At 38.2% G+C, this 26,872-nt stretch overlaps 1 protein-coding gene across 9 annotated transcripts in view; it reads right to left on the bottom strand.

Moving 5' to 3' along the window:
- Positions 1-26,872, bottom strand: part of LOC149530434 (FKBP12-interacting protein of 37 kDa-like) — a 242,883-nt gene that overhangs the window by 116,307 nt on the left and 99,704 nt on the right. For 7 of the 9 annotated variants that reach the window (XR_016358416.1, XR_016358414.1, XR_016358415.1 and 4 more), the window contains one exon: positions 3,231-3,392. Coding sequence is in view for 3 of the 9 variants with exons in the window: in XM_089808483.1 (XP_089664609.1) it covers positions 3,231-3,392 (162 nt within the window). In the remaining 6 variants the exon portion in view is untranslated. Of the gene's footprint in view, positions 1-3,218; positions 3,393-26,872 lie in introns of all 9 variants that reach the window. The other 2 variants (XR_016358418.1, XR_016358419.1) reach the window with 1 other exon arrangement.

Genomic DNA, 26,872 nt, shown 5'->3' with positions numbered 1-26,872 from the left:
TTATACAACAAACATGAGTGATTTATTCAAAATAGAACCAACCAATCCTTCTGATGCTATTAAACATACAGCTTGGAAAGAAGCTATGACAGAAGAATACCAATCTATTATGAAAAATGATGTTTGGGAAATTGTTCCAAGACCTAAAGGAAAATATGTTGTTTCTTCCAAATGGATATTTAAAATAAAGCATATTGCTGACGGTAGTATTAATAAGTAAGCCAAATTTGTAGCCAAAGGATTTCCTTAGAAAGAAGGGATCGATTATGAAGAAACCTTTGATCTTGTTGCCAGATATACCTCTGTAAGAGCAGTCTTAGCAATTGCCGCATCAAAGGGATGGAAGGTGCATCAGATGGATGTAAGAACAGCATTCCTAAATGGAGAGATTTCAAAAGAAGTATATCTGGAGCAACCGGAAGGATTTGAAACTCATGATCCTAACGCGTTTGTTTGCAGGCTCAAGAAAGCTCTCTATGAGCTTAAATAGGCTCCCAAGGCCTCGTATTAAAGAATTGATAAGTATCTCACCGCTTAGGATTCTCCAAGAATGAAGCTGATCCAAATTTACATTATAAAAGAGATAAAGATGATATGGTAATTCTGATACTGTATGTCGATGATTTATTAATAACAGGTGATGATCATCTCATAGATCAGTGCAAGTCTTGATCTAACTAGAGAGTTCGAAATGAAAGATTTGGGACTCCTTAATTACTTCCTAGGACTGGAAGTACGATAGAATTCTGGCAGTATCATACTTAATCAAGAAAAGTATACATCAGACATTTTGAAGAGATTTGGAATGTGGAATTGCAAACCTACGTCTTCTCCAATGGAAACTAATCTACATAAACTTAAGGAAGCAGCAGCAGAATCACCTTCCATAGATTCTACTCTCTACAAACAAATGATTGGGTCCCTCCTGTACTTAGTAAATATAAGGCCAGATATTTGCTATGCAATTAATGCCTTAAGTCAATTTATGTGTGAACCGAAGGAGATTCACCTAGTTGCGGTTAAACACATAATGAGATACCTACAAAGCACTCTTAATTTTGGACTCAAATATGAGAAAGTTGCTTTAGACTTGCATGGATTTACCGACTCAGATTGCGGTGGAAGTGTTAAAGACAGAAAAAGTACTTCAGGATGTTGTTTCAGTTTAGGATCAGCTATGATATCTTGGATTTGCAAAAAGTAGTCTTCAGTAGCTCAGAGCTCCACAGAAGCCGAATGCATTGCAGCAGCTCGAGAAGCAATCTGGCTGAGGAAGTTACTTGTGGCATTATTTGGGCAAGCCATGAATCCTACGATTATTCGTTGTGATAATCAAAGTTCCATCAAGCTCTCAATGAATCCAGTCTTCCATGACAGGTCCAAGCATATTAAAATTCCTTAACATTATGTAAGAGATATGGTAGACAGGAATTCTATAAAATTAGAATACATTTGCACTGCAGATCAGACAGCAGACATACTCACCAAACCTCTATCTAGAGTGAAGATAGAACATTTCAAGAGGAGACTTAGTATGGTTTAGTTGTAATCTATTTGTACTCTTTTGATTATTAATAAAATAATTTTATTTTCTCAGGCTATTGACTGTTATGGGCTCCACCATATGTATTCATTATTTAAAGAGGTGGCGATCTCTGAAATAATGAACACTTAGATACAAGGCATTATGAGAGATGATGATCTCTTAGATAATGTTCTAAACAGTAGATTTTACTATACGATTTAGATGAGTTTTAGATCATATTGTGATATTGACATTGCTATGTTCATGGGTCACAAATTGGATAAAGGAAGAATCTTAGTATTCTCCGAGTTTATCCTGTATTCTGGTAGATCTTAAAACTCAGGATCTTGTTGTGATATAGAAATACCAATTTCTATGAAATCACACCTTGAATAAATGAAGAGATTGCTCTTTAGATTTATCCTATATAATATCACTAATAGCAGTGATTTGTCATATCACATGTTTAGTTATATGACTTTGTATCATGTGTTCTATGATAACACATACTAAGAAGAAACAGACAGATACAAAGTATTAATTCTTGCTTATTCATCTGTATTGGTGTTGCTAGATATAATATTTCTTTGTAGGATTATTAGGTTAAGAGGGAGTGTTAAGAATATTAACCAGATAACCTACAAGTCTGATAGTATAGACCGTACTTCCTCCTCTTATTATATATCTCTAAACTGGCAGTATATTATATATATATAACTCTTCCTAGGAGCCAACGACTTTTCAGGAAGCAATAGTATGATGCTTAACTAAACTAACACATAGTTAGTTAGGTGTTATTAATTTGTCTTCTCTAATCGCCAACTTAGAGGGAGTTTAGTTAGTGCTAGTTTAGGAAGGGTTATGTCCCTTTGAGGGACATACCCTTTAGGAAGGATATATAGGGAGGTTATAGATGCAGATTAAGGACACACAGCTACAACAAAGTCTGCCCTCTAAGTATCTATATCCTACAAATAATATCAGAGATATTTCCTCACAATCAAAAGTTGAATATTCATTATTGGATCTGCATAAAATTAGGAATTAACTCCATCAATATTCAGAATTCTTAGAAGACCATTCTCAGCATTTAAAGTCTGAATTAAAAGTCTGATTCAGAGATAAGGAATTTGCAGAATCTTTACATATAGAACTTGAAATGCTAGTTATTATGAAATGATGTTTTAGTATAACAAACCATATTGAAATACTCGAGCATAGCAAAAATGCAACACGAACCATATTCATTAAACATTCAACATAATAACATAGTACACACCATATAGTAACATTCAAAAATCAAAATTTAAATAGAAATTCAACTACCCATCCTGTCGGTGGCATGGTTGCGGAATTGCGAAAGTGGGGTTACTTGAGTACACCTTGGGGACAGGTACTTTAAGGCTTTTTAGATATCTCAATTGAAATCACATTGACTTTATGCCCCTATTAGTGGATGTGTCAAAAATACAAAAGCATGTGAAAGGCGAAATCAGCATCTCTTAAAATTACTTTTTACCAAAAAGAAGCACCATTGTTCTACTGAGTTTACTGGATGTATTTTACTGTGGCAGAAATGGAAAAAATATCACAATGGCAATAACTTATAATTAATACAATAGAAAGTAAGATTATTTTGTACGACTTTAAAGTTCCGAACCACAAAAATAAGATTATGAATTTAATATGGTACCTATCTACAAACCTTCCCCTCAGAAGCCATCATTCCTATCTCATCATTTTCTTCCTGTAGAGTCCTACATTTGGCCATCAGCAGCTTTCCCATTCTACTTTGTGTTGTGAAATTCACTGCAGCAAGATTTTCTTCTAATTCTTTGATTTTCTTATCTTTTTCCTCTGCAGCACTCTATTGAAATAAAAGAATAATCGATGTTCATTAAATACGGACATCAGAATTTAACATAAACAAATAATATGGATATTTTGTAAAACAGGCCAAAAACTTTGAACAAAATCTAACATTGCATGTAGCAGAGCTGTAGCTACGAATAAAAGAAAATGTACATTATTTTATGAAGAAACCTACATTAATGAAGCCATGCATCCCCTCTAATCTTCGTATATAAAAAAGGCAATAAGTATGTTATTATCAACTTGGATTTTCCAATAATTTCACCCCATATGGTATTCCATCCAAAACCAAATCAACATTAGCATTCCCTCCATATACGTGTTTTCTTGGTCTAAATTATATCACCCAATTTCACCTAATTCATTGCAAATTAAATGAAAAATTTCTTACTTCTAGCAAAACCAGAACATTTAAATTCACAATTGCAAAGTCAACTTTATTATTGCTCTCCACAAGGTGGTACTGCATAATAAATAGCACATAGCGAAATTTTTTTAGCTTGATTTTTAGTTTTTCCTCTAAATAGTACATGCATGGAGTGTTCCTTTTAGAACAGTATCAAACAAATATTATGTAAGTTCTTGGATGCTGGTCTTCTGCCAATCAGATATTTGCTCTGGAGAGCTTGGCGGCAGCCAACTTGCTACCTTTGGATTTGTGGTGGTTATTTTCATATCCGGTACAAGGCAGGCATTGTAATGAGATGTTGTCATTGGCAAAATATCGCCTTCTTACAGTTGGTGCTCCAGAAGCCCTTGGGGTGGCTTCAGGAATGGCAGCAGGAAACAATGTGAAAGAGATAAGTATTGTATGATTATTGACTATAAATAGTGGTTGTTTTAGCATTGATTTATAAATATCTCTCCATGATAGGTTGATTTTACCTCTCTTGCTTGCAAGGCACAACAAGAAGCAATGAGATGAGGATGCTTCCTTGATGATACATATTCAAAGGGATATGTTCATCCTCAGAGGGAGGTTACATCAACTATCTTAGTGTGGCAATCAAAGTCATCCTTGCTAACAAGGAGTCTCTATAGAGAGAAAATCTCAGTCACTATACATCAACTATCTTATTGTGGTGATTTTCTTTCTTGTTGATTATGAGTTCTTATTCATGCGAAATTAATAAAGTTGTAAGGACAGCTAAGGTAACTCTTTCACTTATGAGAGAAAGCACAGTGAGCATCATGTAGAGGGAGTCCATAATGTCATCATGTTGAGAGATTCTATGATGGGAGTCGAATGTCATATTGGGAGATTCAATTATAGGATCACTTTGAAAGAGTTTGTGATGTAAGCTGGTTGTGATCCTTTAGGCCTATCATGTTGATAAATAGCATGATAGAATCACTTTGAGAGAGTTCGCAATGTAAGCTGGTTGTGGTCCATGTAGGCCTATCATGTTGAGTGATTCCATGATTTCTTATCTTGTTCTTTTGTTGTCATGTTGAGAGAGTCCGTGACTAATAAATTTAATAAATTTCATATTTTCTAAGAGGGAAAGTCATTGGACCACCCGCTGCAATTACGCATGTTGGAAGTCATGACTTCGTTTTATGTGCTTATAAAGTAACTATTGTGAATTATGTTATGCTAAGATAACAAGTTTTAATCAGAATCTATATGATGGAAAATTTATCATTAACATCTTTGGTTGCAGCTGTGTGCCTACCTTACTAAAGATCTTTCTCTTGCTAAGAGGAAGTGTTGAAGATTGTAACTGCGATAGAGATCTTTATCTTTGATTTTATGAAATAGAAATATGATTGTTAAGACTCTTATGGTTATCTTCAGTTGAAAGAGACATTTATGATAATATTATATAAAGAGACATGTGTCATTCATCATGCAAAGAGGCATGCATATGGAAATATGAAGAGTTTTATATTTGGAAATTGAAGAGACCTTCAATTGAATAATGAGGAGTCTTTCTGTTATGTCCCCACTTTAACAGTTGTCCAGTTGTGTGACCATTAGCCTATTTCTGCATGGTCCAGGAGGCTAATGAAGAGGTTAGCGGGATCCAGAGATGTTTTGGCCTAGTCATTTCCAATTCAGGCCAAAACGGAGTTGATTTACATGGTGTTGGGCAAACTTACTATTTTTAGTAAGTCAGCAAGGCAAGGGCGATGTCAGAATTAGAGATTGGGTTTGATGCTACTCAATGAGAGCTTTCCGATGAGCCATCACTCATATTATTCCGAGCCCAATTACTATTTTATTTTAATGCCTAAAGTCTATTAAAGTAACATTTAAATTAAATGTGAAAATAATAAAGTGTTACTTTAATATTATTCATGTTGGGCTGTATGTTGGAAAACGGAAGCCCAAGGGAGACATAAGGTGCTATTTTATTTTATTTTATTTTAGAACACTTTATCCCACATTGCTTGTGAAAAGTGGGTCAACCCTATGAAGTAGAAATAAAAAGGAGAACTTGTGGCCCTTGTTCAACGTGTTGAATATGAGAAGAAATTGGTGTGTGAATTACAGATCCATTCTTGGCATTAGAGGACGTCTATTCTCTCTTGTGACATTCTGGACATCATTCCCTTGGGGTTTGGCCTTTGAAATCCATTGTTATCAGCTTCGCTATCAGACAGTTTGGTTGCATTTCCAGCTACAAGCAGATTTGATATTTTGCTCATATCTTCTTCACTACTTGTCAGAAGCTTATGCTGCTTTCAAGGAATGATTTTATAAAGGTAGTGGACTGTTTAAAAGACAAAGTACTGTAGCAGCACTATTCACGCGACACTACTCACACGGCACTATTCACGTGGCACTATTCACATCATTGTACAAACAAGTTCGAAAGCATGGGCTGGAGTATTATGCCAAGGATATTGGAGTAACCAGTGAGTTGATAATTTGCCATGTATTTGATTTAATTAAATTCTAAAAATAACATTTTATCGGCAATAGTTCATTGTCCACTTTGCATATTATTGTAGTTTCTTTCTTATTTATGTTGTATGATTCCTAATCCATGCACAAAACACAACAAACAACTAAATGTTTGATTTCCGAAGTTATAAGGGGTTTAAACATTAAACGAAGAAATAAGAAGTTGAATGCAATCTGTTTGACATAATTCCTTTTAGCAGTCGGTTTAGTTTTTTGGAAAATTCAGGGGTGTCCATTATAGTGGTATCAGAGCTATAAGTCCTACCATCCTGTGGAGATCTTATAGGGAATTTGGAACATCCGGATAGAGGAAAAAGTGTTTGACAAAATGTCAAAACACTAAAATCAGAAATTAAAAAATAGGCTAAGCATTTATGTTTGAGCATGTGACAAGGGCCTTCTAATTTCCCACTACCAGAGCAAGACAAAATAGGATTTCAGACTTGCAGAGTGAACAGTCTAGTTCATCCATGCAGGTGAACATACAATCCAGTCTAAAGACACAGAGGAGATATTCTTTGATCAAGACAGCAATATGGGTGGCTGAGATGACAGGAATACAGGATTAGGCGGAGGCAAGAATACCGGTCCAAATCAAGGGGAGGTAATGTTCAAACAGTTACTGGATACATTAGAGCAAGGGTAGCGTATGTAGCAGGAGCAAAATAGGCGAATGGACATGATGTTGCAACTTATGGCTAGACAGATGGGCGTCAACATTAATCCAGGTGATGCCAACAAGGGAAACAATAACAATGCGGGAAACGATAACAATAGGGGCAATGATAATAATGGAGGTCGAGGCAACAACGGTCCTAAGAATAACATTAATGGTAATAATGGACATGGCAACAATGGGAATGAGGCTGATAGCTTTAGACACGTTGCACGCCCAGCTCGAACAATGAGCTTGAGTCCGGTTCTACCCACCTTCCCACCCAGAGATCTGGTTCAACTAGTAAATGAACAACTGATCACCGAGTTACAGGATCAGTTCAGGAGGGACTAGGAGGCTAGTGGACGGGAGTTTCAAGCGGACATTTCCCTTAGAGATTATATGAACTTGACGATGAGACACATGCCTAGAGCAAGAGGGAGGAATAATAACTTTGAGTTGAGAAAGAAAGTTTTCCAACTTTCTTTACCTTATTATGATGCTTCAAGGAAGATGACTGCACGAGCTTGGGTGCAAAAGGTAGATACATACTTACAATTGAATCCTATGCTTGAGGAAGACGCTATAAAGTATGTGGCTATTCATTTGGATGGCCCAGTGCATGAGCGGTGGCACCATGGCATGGTAACCTTGGGGCATAATCAAATCATAATCTCCCATGTTTACAGACCGAGGACCATGTTGGGTTTACAGTCATGGTGGCAGACGGTGACAAATTATTACGCACTCAGAAGATATCTAACCTTCATATAAGGTTTGGAGATGGCTATGAGTTGGAGGATGAGTTCTATATAGTAAACATGGGAGATTATGATGTCATCCTCGGCATGACATGGATAGCCTCATTGGTTGATTTTACACTCAACCTAGCAAAATTGGAGATGAGGTTCCAACATGAGGGCAAAACTATTGTACTTAGAGGACTTTCATATGGGAGCTGCAGAGTAATCTCCTTGAGGAGAATGCAGAGACTGTTTCAGCATGATGATGTAGCATGGGCGGCAGAATGTTTCACTATACCAGCCTTACAGGAGCCACAGGTGAAGAGTCATCCACTAGATATCCAGGAGATACTTGATAGGCAAGCTAAAGATTTTGGCAAAATTCTACATGGGGTTCCTCCTGACAGAGGGATAGAGCATGTTATTAAGCTCGAGGAGAGAGCAAAACCAATTATGATTACTCCCTATCATCATCCTAAGAAATACAAGGATGAGATAGAGAAGGCGATTAAGGATTTGTTGGAGATGGGGCATATCAGGCCTAGTAAGAGCCCCTTTGCTTCAGCAGTAGTATTGGTAAAGAAGAGGGATGGGATGATGCAAATGTGCATCGATTACAGAGCATTAAATAAGAAGACCATTAAGAACAGATATCCCATCCCGCGGATAGATGAATTGATTGATGAGCAACATGGTGTATGCTTCTTTACGAAGATTGATTTATGGTCAGGGTATCATCAAATCAAGATGAGGGCGAAGGACATTGAGAAGACAGCCTTTAGGTGTCACTATGGCCACTTCAAGTTTTTGGTTATGTCATTTGGGCTAACCAATGCCCCTGCCACGTTCCAGAGTTGCATGAATCAAGTATTCAAGGGGCAGCTTAAGAGATTTGTCCTGATTTTCTTTGATGACATTTTGGTCTTCAATAAGACTTGGGAGGAGCATTTACAACATCTTGAGATGGTGTTGTCCATTTTCGAGAAAGAATCACTATGTGCCAAGGAATCTAAGTGTGAGTTTGGGTTAACTAAGTTACTATACCTTGGGCATATCATTAGCGCAAATGGAGTTTGGGTAGATCTTGAAAAGATTAGAGCTATTGTTGATTGGCCTACTCCTACGAACCTCACACAACTTAAGGGGGTCTTTGGTCTCTGTGGGTTTTATAGGAGATTTGTTAAGGGATTTTCACAGACCACTACACCCTTGACAGACCTTACCAAGAAAGGGGCCTTTGTATGGATAGGGGCAGCTCAGAGATGCTTCGATCATTTCAAGAAGGTGATGTCATCATGTCCAGTATTAGCTCTACCAAACTTCACGAAGCCATTTGAGCTTCATTGTGATGTGTCAAGTGATGAGATTGGGGCAGTCTTGATGCAGGAGAAGCATGCCATTGCTTTTGAGAGTAGGAAGCTCTGTGGAGTGGAGAGGAGCTATTTCATCTATGACCAGGAGATGTTGGCCATTATGCATGCATTGGCCAAGTTTTGGTCCTACCTAGTTGGGGGGAAGTTTGTTATCAAGACTGATCACAAAAACATCAAATACTTCATGAGCTAGCGTGGCTTGAATGATAGACAACAGAAGTGGATTACGAAGTTGCAGGCTTATGACTTTGACATTGAGTTTGTCAAAGGTAAGAAGAATGTGGTGGCAGATGCTTTATCCAAGAGACCTCATATTTGTGCTCTAGCTGAGATTACAGAGATTGGAGAAATAAGATTACAGCAGAGTATGCGAGGGACACTTGGGCTTCTAGAGTGATTGCAGGCACCATATAGGATGATTGTTATGTGGTGATGGACAGATTGATCAAGTTCCAAGCTAGGATATATCTGATTCCTTCATCACAGTTTAGGGAGGTCATACTGAAGGCATTTCATGATACACCTACAGCTAGACATGCAAGGGTCTTTAAGACCTACAGGTAGATCTGTGAGTTGTTCACATGGAAAGGGCTGAAGGATGATGTTCAGAAGCATGTTAGGGAGTGTGCAGTTTGTCAGCAAAATAAAGAAGAGCATACATATCCTGCAGGGTTGTTACAGCCTTTGCCCATTCCCGATAGGAAGTGGGAAAGTATTTCTATGGACTTCATCACTGGGTTACCACGAGTACAGGGGAGAGATTGCATCTATGTGGCAGTTTACTGGCTTACAAAGTTTGCTCACTCCTTTGCTATTCCATCCACCTACACAGCAACACAGGTGGCCAATCTTTTCTTCAGAGAGATATTCAGGTTGCATGGGCTACCTAGTTTCATTGTAAGTGATTGAGATAGCAGTTGTCCAGTTGTGTGACTGTTAGCCTATTTTTGCACGGTCCCGAAGGCTAACGAAAAGATCAGTGGGATCCTGAGATGTTTTGGCCTAGTCATTTCCAATTCGGACCAGAACAAAGTTGATTTACATGGTGTTGGGCAAAAATAGTATTTTTAGTAGGTCAGCAAGGCATGGGCGATGTCAGAAATAGTGATTGGGTTTGATGCTCCTCGATGAGATCTTTCCGACGAGCTATCACTCATATTATTCCGAGCCCAATTACTATTTTATTTTAATGCCTTAAGTCTATTAAAGTAACATTTAAATTAAATGTGAAAATAATAAAGTGTTACTTTAATATTATTCATGTTGGGTTGTGTGTTGGAAAAGGGAAGCCCAAGGGAGACATAAGGTGTTATTTTATTTTAATTTATTTTATAACAGTTTATCCCACATTGCTTGTGAAAAGTGGGTCGACCCTATGAAGTAGAAATAAAAAGGAGAGTTTGTGGCCCTTGTTCAGCATGTTGAATATGAGATGAAATTGGTGTGTGAGTTGTAGATTCGTTCTTGGCATTAGAGGACGTCTATTCTCTCTTGTGACATTCTAGACGTCATTCCCTTGGGGTTTGGCCTTTGCAATCTATTGCTATCAGGCAGTTTTGTTGCATTTTCAGCTACAGGCGGATTTGATATTTTGTTCATATCTTCTTCACTACTTGTCCAACGCATATGCTACTTTGAGGGAATGATTTTATGAAGCTAGTGGACTGGTTAAAAGACAAAGTACTGTAGCAGCACTGTTCATGTACCATTGTTCATGTGACACTATTCACGCGACACTTTTCACACGGCACCATTCGCATGGTACTATTCACGTCACCGTAGCAGCAAGTTCAAAAGCATGGGCTGTAGTATTATGCCAATGATATTAGAGTAATTAGTGAGTTGATAATTTGCCATGTATTTGACTTAATTAAATTCTGAAAATAACATTTTATCAGCAGCAGTTCATTGTCCACTTTGCATATTATTGTAGTTTCTTTCTTGTTTATGTTTATGATTCATATTCCATGCACAAAACGCAACAAACAAATAAACGGTTGATTTCCAAGTTGTAAGGGGTTTAAACATTAAACGGAGAAATAAGAAGTTGAATGCAAACTATTGGACATAATTCCTTTCAGCAGTTGGTTTAGTTTTTGAGGAATTCAGGGGTGTCCATTACACTTTCTATATATATATATATATATATATATATATATATATATATATATATATATATATATATATATATATATATATTGTACTGCAACATTTCTTTATCAATAAAAGTGATATTTCGTTGTGTGGTTGGGTTTTTCCCTTCAAGTGGAAGGGTTTTCTCAAGATAATCTCATGTGTCTCTTGCAATTATTTTTAATCTTCCTTATTATTTTTTTTTTTTATTTATCGACAAAATATTAACACTTTTAAGTTTTGGTTTGGGATCCAAGGTTCTTGAAGGGAGTGTCTATTTCTAGTAAGTCACCTAGTCAGCACCAATTATCATCTTTTATCGTCGCGATCACTGCTATGTTATCAGATTTTTGATTTCGATGTCGTTAAGCCATTTTCGCAAGTTGGGTGCACTATTGGTTATAAATTAATTAAATTGAAATTGTTAAATGGGCACCTTAATTTTATAGCTCAATTGAATTGGGATGAAAAGTTTTAAATCATGGGCACATGAAACAAGGACTTTGTCTGTCAAAATATCATTATATTAATGGAGAAGTCTTTTTTGGAGCAATGGGGGAGTTTCAATTAATAAAGTGACTTTATTATTGTGAACTTTAAACTATAACATAAAGTTGCTTTGAAATGAAGCCTCTTTAGTGAAAGTGCAAATGAAGCCACTAACCATTTCGTGTGAAGGAGAAGCCAATTGAATTGAAATATTACAAAAGAAAGCTCTTGGAGATGGATATTCATTCGTGAGCATTTTATTATTTGGCATTGAGCAGTTTGAGGGTTTGAGCTGAAAAAATTGCAAATTTCTTTTAGACTTTTCTTGCACATTGAATTTGTTTTCAATTGCCAATTAGTTGTGCGATTTTCTGCTGCTGTTTGGGATCGGATTTCTGAATCGATCCATGCTTGGAAGGTGATGCGTCAATTGAGGTTGGACCGCTGTGAGTTCTGAAAATTTCAGAGGCATTAGCATGGATTTTGGCACCAATATTTCACATAGACAATAGGGTGAAGGCCTACAATTGTCTATAGAGGAGCAGTGACCAAGTTTTCAAGGCTATGATGAGATTGATAGAGGCATTGAGGTTGCATGAAAGACCTGCATTCGCAATTTCAGGCCCGTGTTTCATTTCTTAAAGGGCCCATATCTCTGCTGGGCAAATTTATGATCGTTATTCTTAATTATTGGAATCCAACATTGCATACCAGCATTACCAGGTTCTTGCAATTTGAACTTTCAATGCGTGCATTGTATTTAGTTGCCATCATTGTCTTAGTTTGCATAGTAAAATTTAGAAGGAAGAATTTCCGCTTTCAATTTTCATGCCTTGTTTATATTTCATAGGTCAAAAAAAGAAAAAATAAACATATATTTGAAAAAATACACAAATGTTCATTCTTTAACATAGTTGAGTTTGAGCCAGTAGGGCTCTTCACATTCATTCTGTTATACTTATCAACTTTATGAAGTTTTATTCTTTTCTCCTTTGTTTTGCAAGGCAAAGGAGGAGGGGTCAAGAGGCAAGATCAAACCCAAGGACTACTTGAGAACTCCAACTTCAAGTAAAGATAGATAAGATAATTTATTAAGTCCAACTACAAACCACCAGCTGGTCTAAGGGACTGATAGTTAAAACCAGCAAAAGGAACACCAAACGGTGCCCACGAGAAAGAAAACAACCAATAAACTGAAAGGAAGAGCAACACCAAACAACACCCTCAAGAGCAAGAAGCCGAGGGAAGCCAAAGCCAATAACTAGTATCTCCTAGACATTGAGAAGGAGGCTTGCACCAAAGGGTACCCACTAGGGTCTAAGTGGGTGGTCTAAGACCGTCTTCAAGGACCACTAGTGGAGGAGAGGAGTTGTTGATGTGTGTAGTCTTTGCGAGATTTCACAGTCTTGGTATGCACCAAAGTAGAGGAGTCCAAAGTATGCTTGGTACATCCTGTTGGTTCCCAAAACTGCAGGTTGGAAATCCAAGAGCCTGCCACTTCTCTAATAGGACTTCACAATCAGTTCTGGCCAACAAACGGGAATACTTCTTGATTCCCCTACACTTCAAGCTCTACTACACCCAGGTGGGTAAACCTTTACCTCAAACGCTAACTGCCTGGTTCAAGGCTTTTCTATAGCGAACTTAAACTTCTGGAGTTCTTCAGCTGGCAAAGTCCTCGAACTCGATCAAAATGAAACTGGATGTTGAATACTTGATAATTGAAATTTTTGTATAAATCTTGTAAATAATGGAATTGATACTTGTAGAAAGAATATGTAGATTTTCTGACTTCAATAAAAAGACCAGTGCCTTTGCTCATCCGGGCGATAGAGTCAACTTCAGTGAACTTTTACGTACAACTTCATAATGTTTAATGCACTTATACTGCCAACAATTTTAATAATCCAGATGCGACAGACCAAGTATAATGCAATCTTAAATCAGTCCAGATTGAATTTTAACTCCACTGAGACAAATTGGACAGAGGTACAGAAACAATTTAATATTTCACAACACCTATGATGATCAAATCTAAAATGCTAATTGACCATGTCCACTTTATCTGATATCAAAATCATATACACAATTCTCAAATATAACTATGAAGGACGATTCGCCTGCATTTTTAATCTCCACGCCATTAAAAATAGACAAAAGACATTTTATTTTATTTTTAAAAATAAAATAATGGACTTTATATTACAAAATCATAATATAGCCCTTATCCCTCCATACAATGAAAAATATAAAATGTTTTCTTCTGAAAGTAGATGTGTAAATGTTCGAATATGTTTTTTGTCTTATTTACAAGTCATATTTATATCTTAAATATAAAAGGACATGATATTTTACATTTGAAAATCACGTCTCTTTGAAAATAAATCACACCTCTTATTATAATCGCACCTTTTGATTAAATAATCCTTCTCTAACATAGTCGTAACTATGACTTTTAATGACTTTAATTTTTAATAAATGTTCCTCCAATCATTTGTTTATTCTTTTCCTTCATCGTTCAAAATCCAAAGTTCCATCATCGACGATTGTTCTTAAATGACGTCTCTGTATCCTTTTATCGCTGCGTATTTTCTTGGGACGAGTCTATTCATCTCAGTGCATATGTAAATCTTCATTGCTATCGAGCACTCAACATTATCATTGTTTATAAATACTCCGCATGCTACAATATTCATTGCCCGATTTCTTTGTCCTCCGAATTACCGCCATATGCACTGGACATGACACACTTCTTAATCTCTTCACAAAGGAAATTTGGCAACGCACATTTGGGAATTGAATCTGATCAGCTACATATGATAAAACTCCAAGTATTCTCGTGAATTCACAATGATTTGTATATGTTTTTGTGGTATCTTGATGCCTCCAGTATGTTTGTCTTCTGGCAAAGTATTTTAACTTTGAATTGCCATGTGATGTCCGAAAACATCTTATATGATTGACTTGACAGTTTTGAATGCTGGGCGTGATTATCTTCTGGATATGCATCTTACTTGAAAGTAACCTTTGCTGTATTTTGACAATTGATGGTTTGTGTGCCTCATGCTGTTTTTTATTCCTCTGAATGTAATTTGATAGCAATATCCTTCATTATAAATTATATCTGAAGAGTTTAGACAATATATACCTCTCCAACTCCCTCAAGTTCAAGTAAGAATGATATTAGTAATGTGTGGGCACGATTCAGATTAATTCCTATACTTCACAAGTATCCAACACTAGGGATGAGAGCATATAGTCACGAAAGGTGATTACAGTTCAAACAAGTTTAATTTCCTTTCTGCACATGATTTTCTGTTTATAATACATCATCATTCATTGTGATTTAAATCATAGCATGCCTGGAACTTCTTTTGTTGACTAGTATCTTTTTGTGTTTGGACAGACTGTCATCATCATATTCTTCAGAGTCACTTGAACATGTTGTCGGGTATAGTGATTCACATAATAAATCAACCTTTAGATTAAAGTCTTCCAGACTGCCTCCTATCCAACATCTGGCTATAGTACAACTGCTGTAAATAGAATTAAATGCTGGTTAAGCTTCAACTGATGTTGCTAAGCCCATATGTCAATTAGGATAGAGATGTTTCCCGTAGCTGGATAGCTGAGTGTCAATGCTTGAAAATATGATTGCTATGTCAATCAATCTTAAATCTGTCACCTTCAGCTAAAATTTAGCCCTTACACAGTCTGAAACCAGAGGTTCTTCACAACAACAATTGTTAGGCAACATATGAATATGTAGGTGCTTGGTAGGAGCACAAATTAGATACATTGAATAGCATAGAAGTGTCCAACCCGTCTGATAGAAATCTGGTATTTGTTCCCAAAAAATTTGCACATGACAAGGCAAGGTGTGGAGTCAATTGTGAATCCCTTTGATTTTCTTGATTTCACTCTGGTCGATTCATATGTCAAAGAAATTGGGAGTGATAAAAACAGAAGTATATTGAATTTAAAATGCAAGCAAATGCATTCTCAGACTCCCTTCCAATTGGCTCATGTTTTGTAGACTTATATTGAACAATGCAAACAGCATAGTAAGAATCATCACCGCTACTGCATCTTTAAATTTTCCTTTCTTCAGCAAACCAACATTGCTGTCAATATTTTATCAAGTCTCCAACATTATGTTTCAAATGGAGGCAAAATTTTCGGTCTCCATTAGTGGCTCTTGCTGGGGACGTATGCTCTTTGTGAGCATAGTGAGATCTCAACTATCTCTGGAAGACCAAACTGAACTTTGATGCATAATGATGCAAGGTGAAAATTTGAGTGACCCCAGGCCCCCAAAAAATGAACATAGATCCTTCCCTCTATCAAACACATAATTCTGATCATGTAACACCTCTTTTCTTTTAGTCATGACATGCTTTCCTCTCATCATTTCGATCTGCTGCCCATATATCAAACTTGTATTAGGTGCATTGCGGTTTTTGCTTCTTAGAGAATTCTTTTGCATTTGATCAGTTATACCAGCATATATATCAATTCTTTTTGTTTGGATATCTCCTTGTACACAATCTGCCCTATCCCCATACTCAAGATAGTGCTTCTCCTCAGAAGAAAGTTTCAAAGATGGTTCGTATTCAGGAGATGCCACCTTTCTCTCATCAAGATTTCCATCACAAGTGACAATAAGAAAATTTTCAGAATTATTCAACACATCCTCTCTATTATGCATGGATGATTCTACCTCGCCTTCAGATGTATAATGTACTTCCTGCTGATGGAAAGAGCTGAAAGGTATCTCATCTTCTATATATACTTCATGAATTTCATCAATTTCAGGATCAGATTTGTTATCTTCATCATGATGCTGATGGACTTGGCTGCATAGAAAATCCTCTTCATACAATGGATTTGAGAATGTACTGAACTCAGGCATATCTCCTCCTGCTTGCTCTTCAAACAAAGGGTTTACGAACATAGAGAATTCAGGCATCGCTTCATAAGAACTTTCACTCGGATCATCAAGTGTTCCATCAAATAGTGTACTAACTTCATTGCTTTGAGAATCATAATCTACTTGACCAGCAAGGGGGATATCTTCATCAACAATATACTCTAAAACTTCTTCTTGTTCATATATTGTGCGTAATCCTATTTCATCCTCACTATATGATTCTTGTGAATTAGTATCCAATACAGCTTGAGAATGCACTGATTGATCAACCTGCTCACCATGGTGATTTGAGAAAAAATTTGGACCATTCTTCTCGAAATCCTTCTAATACTCTAAATCTAACAAGGCTGAAATTTCCTCTACACTCAAAGAATCCTCTTCCTCGTTATCATATTCACTGTCATCTGTAGGCATATGAGTATCATCATGGGCTGGTTCTTCTTTAGAATATCCAGAATTTTCATTTCCATTCAAATCTGAAATTTCACTCGACTCATATGTTACTTTGGTCTCACATTCATTTTTCTCTGGAGCTAGTTCATTATCCATAAGTTCAAGAAAGTTAAGGAACTAATGATCATATAAGAGGCCTAATTCCCGCATCCTGAAGAGAAGATCAGATGATGGAGGTTTGTATTCTAAAGGTATTTCTTGATAAGCATAAAACATTCTCAGGAAGAATTCTGTTGCAGATTCATCTTCTTGCTTTTCTAAATTCAAATATGCATCCAAAGGAGATACATAACTTGGACTTTCATCCAACATTTGGAAGAGAAGCATCAAATCAAGAGCTTTTGGTGAGATTCCCAATTCACAAAACTTTCTTATCAAATCCTTGCATGAAGGCATGATGTCTGAAGGTACATCCTAAAAAAAATCCACCAACCTTATAAGTAAATGTGCTGATGTCTCGCCTTCGTACCTTTCTAAATTAAAAAATGCATCTAAGGGGTGTATGTATTCTTCCTCCATGGTGTAACATAGATCCACCTCTTGATCATAGTACATATTCTCCATGTTAGGCAATCAAATCATTTCCTTCTAAGTCCTCTCCCTCAGCAAAGTTACCAATTGAAACTTTATTGAATAGAGTCGCCACCTCTTTCGAGGAATGTACTGATCTTCCAGGTTCTTACTTCTAGCAGAGTACACTTCCAAAAAAATAACTTCCGATACTGATACTAATCTATGAACTTAAAAATTCTGGGTAACTCGTGAATTGAATGCTTTTAGAGGTGTTGACTAGCAAGACTGCTACGGAGATTTGAATGCACTTGAAGAGTCTCCATAAAACGTTGGACAAGAGCAGATATGATTCTTGAAGAATATGTAGTTTCCCATCACAATGGACAATAAGATGTATTTGCAAGAGCACCTTACAAAGATCAACGATATTTGTGATCAACTAGAGGCCATTGGTCGCAAAATGGAAGAAGAGGATATGAAAGAAAAGGATATGAGCACTTCATCAAAACTCTCAACATCACATGCACTAATGTTGACCTATAGTTTGATGAGTTGTGCAATAAGCTCCTGTAGAGAGCTAAGTGGAGGACAATAGTTTGGTAGCAACGATGACTTGGCCAACGTGGAATGGGCATTTACTACCAAAGACAAAGGCAAAGACGATTCCACTCAGCAAAAAGGACTAAGCAAATCTGACAAGAATTTCAAGAAGAATATTGCATGTCACTTTTGTGGTAAACTTGGTCATATATTACAGTTTTTTAGAAATGGTTGGTTGATCATAAGTCCAACCAGAGAGAGTCTTAGAAGCAAGCTCATGTTCCAAAGCATTCTTAAGAAGACTCATCCTGTTATGCATTTAGGTCCAAATGGCATGCAACTTATGTCAAGTTTTTCATTCAGTACTTTGAAGGATGGTCATTAAGGGAAGGTATTAAAATTATATTGTAATATTGATATCAAGGTCATCTTAGTTGGTATTTTGAAACTTCCTTTTATATCTTTCAACTTTCGCTAGGTTTAGGAAATTTCCTTTATGTCTGTTGTGTTTCTATTCTCAACTATTTCTGATGCAGTACAAGGCAAGATAATCCCCAAAGGAGATGTCCTAGCCCCCAACAAATAACCAAACAGCGAAAACACAACAATGCATGATCTAATACCAAATCACAACTCTTTATTCATAAACCAACTGATTACATGCAATATACCGAGTTGCAAGGCCTTGCCGGTTATGGCCAAATACAACAGCAATTACAATAATAATTCTGCAAGATCCAACCCAAACATTAATCCCAACTAGTCCAGATCTGCACTCTGGAAGAAAACCCCAAGGAAATCCTAACTTGTGCTTGCAAGCCCACTAAGCAATCTCCTAGTTTTCCAAGCCACAACTACTAGCCCTTCAAAGTTCACTCCTACACTTCATCATCTTCTCCAAGCCGGATGACAATGACTTAAAGACTCCACAAGACCCCCTACTTTTACTCAACTAAGCCACAAGTTGGCCCAGTTCATTACAAATTAACTTAAATCCCTTACATTAAATACCATGTTGAGCCACAAGTTGGCTACAATGCAAATTAAATACCCAAAAGTCGGCTACAACACAAATTAAATACCCCAAAGTCTATAATGGGCACCCCTGAATGTCCCAAAAACTAAACCAAATTGCTGAAAGGAATTATGTCAAACAGTTTGCATTCAACCTCTTATTTCTCCGTTTAATGTTTTAAACCCCTTATAACTCCAGAAATCAAATGTTTATTTGTTTGTTGTGTTTTGTGCATGGAATTGGTATCATACAACATAAACAAGAAAGAAACTACTATAATATGCAAAGTGGAAATGCACTGCTGCCAATAAAATGTTATTTTCAGAATTCATAAAACCAAATACATGGCAGATTTATCAACTCACTAATTACTTCAGCATTATTGACATAATACTTCAGCATTATTGACATAATACTCCAGCCCATGCTTTCGAACTTGCTGCTACAGTACTTTGTCCTTCAATCAGTCCACTACCTTGGTAATATCATTCCCTCAAAGCGGCATAAGCGTCGGACAAGTAGTGAAGAAGATAAGAGCAAAATACCAAATCTGCCTGTAGCCGGAAATGCAACTAAACTGCCTGATAATGAAGCCGATAACAAAGAATTCCAAAGGCCAAACCCCAAGGGAATGACGTCTAGAATGTTACAAGAGAGGATAAACGTCCTCAAATGCCAAGAACGGAGGTGCAACTCACACACCAATTTCTTCTCATATTCAACCTATCTAATGAAGCCACAAATGCTTCCTTTTATTCTATTTCCAAGGGTCCGCTCAACTCAAATGGGAAATGTGGGATAAAAGATGTGTAATATATAAAACATATATTAAAATACCCCTTATGTCTCCCTTGGGTACACATCCCCATAAAATAAATATTAAAGTAACACTTTAATATTTTACAATTAAATTAGACGTTACTTTAATAAAACTTCAGGCATTAAAATGTATTAGCAATCGGACTCCGAATAATGCGAGTGATAGCTCATCGGAAAGCTCTCACCGAGGAGTATCAAATCCAATCACCAAAATTGATCTGCACTGTGTCTTGCCGACTTACTAAAAATAGTAAGTATGCCTGAAACTGAGTAACTCAACTTCGTTTTGGCCCAAACTGGACATGACTAGGCCAAAACACTCCAGGATCCCATTAAACCCTTCGTTAGCCCTCGAGACCATGTAGAACAAGGCTAACGCACACACACTTGGTCAACTGCTAAAATGGGGACATTACAGTCCGCCCCCATTGAAATTGCTTGTCCTCAAGCAATCTCAGTCCAGCCTGCTGAATAACTTGCTCACTCTCCCATGTAGAATCTTCCTCCGGCAGGTCTTTCCATCTGACCAAATACTCCTTCACTATCCTGTTTCTAAGCTTCCTCTCTCTGGTGTCCAGAATAGCCTCAGGTACTAACACAAGCTTCCCCTCCTCATCCAAAGGGGGTAAATCTGCAAAAGGCACTACACTCTGACCAATGGCTTTCTTAAGCCTAGACACATGAAACACATTGTGCACTCGATTGCCCTTTAGAAGCTCAAGCTCATAGGCGACTTTGCCCACTTTGCGAATCACCCTGTAGGGACCATAAAATCTAGGTTTCAACTTTTTAGTTGCGCTCTTCTTGAGCGATGACTATCTATATGGTTGTAGCCTCAAGTAAACCATATCCCCTACCTCGAAGCTACGCTCTATTCGGTGCTGATCAGCATACAATTTCTGTTGATTCTGGGCCTGTTGTATATTCTCTTTGAGCACTTTCAGGATGTCCTGACTATCTTGCAATAAGTTTTTGGCTTTGGGCACTCTACTGTCCCCCAAAACTAAATCCATGAAGCTAGGTGCTTCATAACCATAGAGTGCCAGGAAAGGAGCCTTTGTGTGGACAAGGGCAGCACAGAGGTGTTTTCAGCATTTCAAGCAGGTAATGTCTTCATGTCCAGTTCTAGCTCTACCGGATTTCACGAAGCCTTTTGAGCTTCATTGTGATGCATCAGGTGATGGGATTGGAGCAGTATTGATGCAGGAGAAGCATCCCATTGCATTTGAGAGTAGAAAGCTCCGGGGAGTTGAGAAGAGTTATTCTGTCTATGACTGGGAGATGTTGGCCATAATGCATGCATTGGCCAAATTTCGATCATATTTGGTAGGTGGACGTTTTGTGATCAAGACTGATCACAACAGTATTAAATACTTCATGAGCCAGCGTGATCTTAATGACCGGCAACAAAAATGGGTGACTAAATTGCAGGCTTATGACTTTGACATAGAGTTTGTCAAAGGTAAGAAAAATGTGGTGGCTGATGCGTTATCTCGGAGACTTCACTTATGTGCTCTGGCAGAGATTTCAGGAGATTGGAGAGATCGGATTATAGCAGAGTATGTCGGAGATGCTTGGGCTTCTGGATTGATTTCAGGTACCATACAAGATGATCGCTATGAGGTGATAGATGGATTGATCAGAGTTCAGGACAGGGTTTATTTGATTCCGTCATCACATTTGAGAGAGGCGATACTGAAGGCATTTCATGATGCACCCACAGCTGGACATCCGGGGGTCTTCAAGACCTACAGGCAGATCCGAGAGTGGTTTTCATGGAAAGGGCTCAAGGATGATGTTCAGAGGTATGTCAGGGAGTGTGTGGTTTGTCAACAGAATAAGGGAGAGCACACATTTCCTGTAGGTTTATTACAGCCCTTGCCCATTCCTGATAGGAAATGGGAAAGTATTTCGATGGACTTCATCACTGGTTTACCACGAGTGCAGGGAAGGGATTGCGTCTATGTGGTGGTGGATCGCTTGACGAAGTTTGCTCACTTCTTTGCTATTTCGTCCACTTACAAAGCAACACAAGTGGCAGATCTTTTCTTTAGAGAAATATTCAGGTTATATGGGCTGCCCAGATTCATTGTCAGCGACCGGGATAGTAAGTTTATGAGTTTTTTTTGGCAAGAGTTGTTTAGGTTGTGTGGTACAGATCTTACACCTAGCACTAGTTATCATCCGCAAACAGATGGACAAACAGAGATTGTGAATAAATGGGTGGAAGGATATTTGAGGAACTATGTAACTGCACAACAAAAGGCTTGGATCAGATGGTTGCATATGGGAGAGTATTGTTATAACACCACTTATCATATGTCCATCAAGATGACTCCTTTCTTGGTAAGATCTGTCAAGGGTGTTGCAACCTGTGAGAATCCCTTAACAAACCTCCTATAAAAACCACATAAGCCAAAGAATCCCTTAAGCTGTGTAAGGTTTGTGGGAGTAGGCCACTCTACAATAACTCTAATCTTTTCGAGATCAACCCGAACGCCATCTGCACTAATGATATGCCCAAGGTAAAGGAGCTCAGTCATGCCAAATTCACATTTAGATTCCTTGGCATACAATGACTCTTTCTCCAGAATAGATAACACCTCCTCCAGATGATGTAAGTGCTCCTCCCAGGTCTTACTGAAGACCAAGATGTTATCAAAGAAGATCAAGACAAATCTCCTCAGCTGCTTCCTGAATACCTGGTTCATACAACTCTGAAATGTAGCGGGTGCATTGGTTAGACCAAATGGCATAACCATGAACTCAAAGTGGCCATAGTGACATTGGAAGGCTATTTTCTCAATGTCCTTTGCTCTCATCCTGATTTGATGGTATCCGGATCGCAAATCAATTTTGGTGAAGAAGCATGCCCCATGCAACTCATCAATCAGCTCATCAATCCTAGGAATGGGATACCTGTTTTTAATTGTTTTCTTATTCAGTGCCTTGTAATCGATGCACATGCGCATCGTCCCATCCTTCTTTACCAATACTACTCCTGAAGCAAAGGGGCTCTTACTGGGCCTGATATGCCCCATCTCCAACAAATCCTTAATCGCCTTCTCTATCTCATCCTTGTGTTTCTTAGGATGACGATAGGGAGTAATCATAACTAGTTTGGCTCCCTCCTCGAGCTCAATAACATGTTCCATCCCTCTGTCAGGAGGAACCCCATGAGGAATATCGCTAAATACTTTAGCATCTCTATCAAGTATCTTCTGGATATCAGGTGGATGACTCTTTTCTTGTGGCTCTGGTGAAGTTGGCATAATGTAGCACTCTGCCGCCCACTCTATGTCATCATGACGAAAAAGTCTCTGCATTCTCCTCAAGGACACTACTCTGCAACCTCCATCTGAAAGTCCTCTAAGTACCACAGTTCTGCCCTCATGCTGGAATCTCATCTCCAATTTCGCTAGGTTGAGTGTGAACTCAACTAGTGAAGCCATCCATGTCATGCCGAGGATGACATCATAATCTCCCATGTCCACAACATAGAACTCATCCTCCAACTCGTAGCCATCTCCAAACCTGATGCGAAGATTAGATATCTTCCGAGTGCATAATAATTTATCACCGTTAGCCACCATGACTCTAAACCCATCATGCTCCTCTGTCTGTAACCCTCTCCTGGCTACCAACTGTGCATCTATGAAGTTATGTGTAGCCCCAGTATCAATAAGAGATATCACTTTCTACCCCTGGATAGTACCCTTGACCTTAAATGTGATTGCCTTTTGGGCCCCTATCAAGCGTGTCAACGATCTATCATCCTTAGGAATGCTACTTTCCTCTATAGTGTTACCCTCATCTGAATCGGAGTGCTGATCCTCCCCCTCTGACTCTGACTCTTCTGCTGAAAAATACTCCATTTGATTTGCCTTAGCCTTGAGAGAACATTTATGAGATAAGTCCCAAGGCTCTCTACAATGGAAGCACAGCTTCTTTCGAAGTTCATTCAAGGTTTCATTGTCTAGTCCTTTTGATCCTTCTTTAGGTTTGCTATACTCTTTCTGAAACAGTTTTTTGTCTTTGTCCTTGCGGTAGGAAGAATCTGTTGAATGGTTTTTTCCTTTGTATACCGAACGGGCTAAATCTCGTGCCTTTTTAGTTGCTTCAGCTAAGGTGAGTGGATCATGTCCCTTCACCCAACCTCGTAATGGATCAGCAAGACCATCACAAAATAACACCACCAATCTCCTAGGAGAGATATCAGTAACAAGTACAGACAAGCATTGAAACTCGGCAATGTAAGCATCAACAGAACTTGACTGTTTTAACTGTGCTAGCTCCTTGAAATGTAACTCGGGATCCCTAGTGTCAAATCTCTCAATCAATGTTTCAGTGAATTCCTCATAGGATGTAATCTAATTATGCCCCAAAGTCACCATGCCATGATGCCACCATTCATGTGCAACACCATCCAAGTGCATAGCCGCATACTTGATAGCCTCCTCCTCAGGCATAGGATTTAGCTGCAAGTATGTATCTACCTTTTGCACCCAAGCTCGTGCAGTCATCTTCCCTGAAGCATCATAATAAGGTAAAGAAAGTTTTCCGACTTTCTTTCTCAACTCAAAGTTTTGATTCCTCCCTCCTGCTCTAGGCATGTGTCTCATCCTCAAGTCCATATAATCTCTGAGGGAAATATCCACCTGAAACTCCGATCCACTAGCCTCCCAGTCCCTCCTGAACTGATCCTGTAACTCGGTAATCTGCGGTTCATTTACTGGTTGAACTGGATCTCTGGGTGGGAAAGTGGGTAGAAGAGGTCTCGAGCTCACAGTTCGCGCTGGGCGTGCAACATGTCTAAAGTTATCAGCCTCATTCCCGTTGTTGCCGTGTCCATTATTACCATTAATGTTATTCTCAGGACCATTGTTGTTGCCTTGGCCTCCATGGTTATTGTTTCCCCCATTGTTATTGTTTCCCTCATTGTTATTGTTTCTGTTGTTGGCATCACCTGGATTAATATTGACACCCATCTGTCTAGCCATGAGCTGCAACATCATGTCCATTCGCCTATTCTGCTCCTGCTGCATACGCTGCCCCTGCTCTAATGTATCCAGTAACTGTCTAAGCATTACCTCCCCCTGATCTGGACCGGCATTCCCGCCTCCACCTAATCCTGTATTCCTGTCATCTTGATCACCCATATTGTTGTCCCGATCAAAGAATATTTCCTCTGTGTCTGTATGGCTGGATTTAATGTCCACCTGCACAGATGTACTAGACTGTTTGCTTTGCAAGTCTGAAATCCTATTTTGTCTTGCTCTGGTATCACGAAAATTATAAGGCCCCTATTGCATGCTCAAACATAAATGCTTAGCCTGTGTTTTTATTTATTTATTTCTGATTTTAGTGTTTTGACATTTCGTCAAACACTTTTCCCTCTATCCGGTTGTTCCAAATTCCCTATAAGACCTCCACAGGATGGCAGGACTTATAACTTTGATACCACTGTAATGGGCACCCCTGAATGTCCCAAAAACTAAACCAAATTGCTGAAAGGAATTATGTCAAACAGTTTGCATTCAACCTCTTATTTCTCCATTTAATGTTTTAAACCCATTATAACTCTAAAAATCAAATGTTTATTTGTTTGTTGTGTTTTGTGCATGAAATTGGTATCATACAACATAAACAAGAAAGAAACTACTATAATATACAAAGTGGAAATGAACTGCTGCCAATAAAATGTTATTTTCAGAATTCATAAAACCAAATACATGGCAAATTTATCAACTCACTAATTACTTCAACATTATTGACATAATACTCCAGCCCATGCTTTCGAACTTGCTGCTACAGTACTTTTTCCTTCAATCAGTCCACTACCTTGGTAATATCATTCCCTCAAAGTGGCATAAGCGTTGGACAAGTAGTGAAGAAGATATGAGCAAAATACCAAATTTGCCTGTAGTCGGAAATGCAACTAAACTGCCTGATAATGAAGCCGATAACAAAGAATTTCGAAGGCCAAACCCCAAGGGAATGACGTCTAGAATGTTACAAGAGAGGATAAACATCCTCAAATGCCAAGAACGGAGCTGCAACTCACACACCAATTTCTTCTCATATTCAACCTGTCTAATGAAGCCACAAATGCTTCCTTTTATTCTATTTCCAAGGGTCCGCTCAACTCATATGGGCAATGTGGGATAAAAGATGTGTAATATATAAAACATATATTAAAATACCCCTTATGTCTCCCTTGGGTACACATCCCCATAAAATAAATATTAAAGTAACACTTTAATATTTTACAATTAAATTAGACGTTGTTTACCGCATAGATTAATTAAGAAACAGACAATGAATACGAACTTGAACAGCAACCAGCAGAACTCTTATTATTATTCGCATATGCCTACAGTACATTATGCTTTGATGGTAGATATCATGATAAGATGAATACAATGCTTCCCGAAGGGGTTATAAATATTTTTCGAAGAACCTTCCCGAAGGTATCCGTCGGCCAGATACATTATGTCCGCTACATAACAAAAACCTTTCCGAAGGGACCCGTCGGCTACATAACAAGAACCTTTCCGAAGGGACCCGTCGGCAGATACACAATTTCCTTGCCGAAGGGACCCGTCAGCTGATACACAATTTCCTTTCCGAAGGGACCCGTCGGTCGATACACAATTTCCTTTCCGAAGGGACCCGTCGGCCGATACACAATTTCCTTTCCGAAGGAACCCATCGATCGATACACAATTTCCTTCCCGAAGGGACCCGTCGGCTGATACACAATTTCCTTTCCGAAGGGACCCGTCGGCTGATACACAATTTCCTCTGACGACATCATCCCCTCCAAAAAGAAAAGTCGTCTCCTGACGACAACAGAACAAAACTCAAACAACAAATACAACAATATTGATTTGCCACATCA

Source organism: Cupressus sempervirens, chromosome 11 (genome assembly GCF_028749045.1).
Source record: "Cupressus sempervirens isolate cs-2001-9-10 chromosome 11, ASM2874904v1, whole genome shotgun sequence".
Lineage (NCBI taxonomy): Eukaryota > Viridiplantae > Streptophyta > Pinopsida > Cupressales > Cupressaceae > Cupressus > Cupressus sempervirens.
Note: the sequence above shows the minus strand (reverse complement) of the source record. Positions and strands in the feature narration are given on the sequence as shown.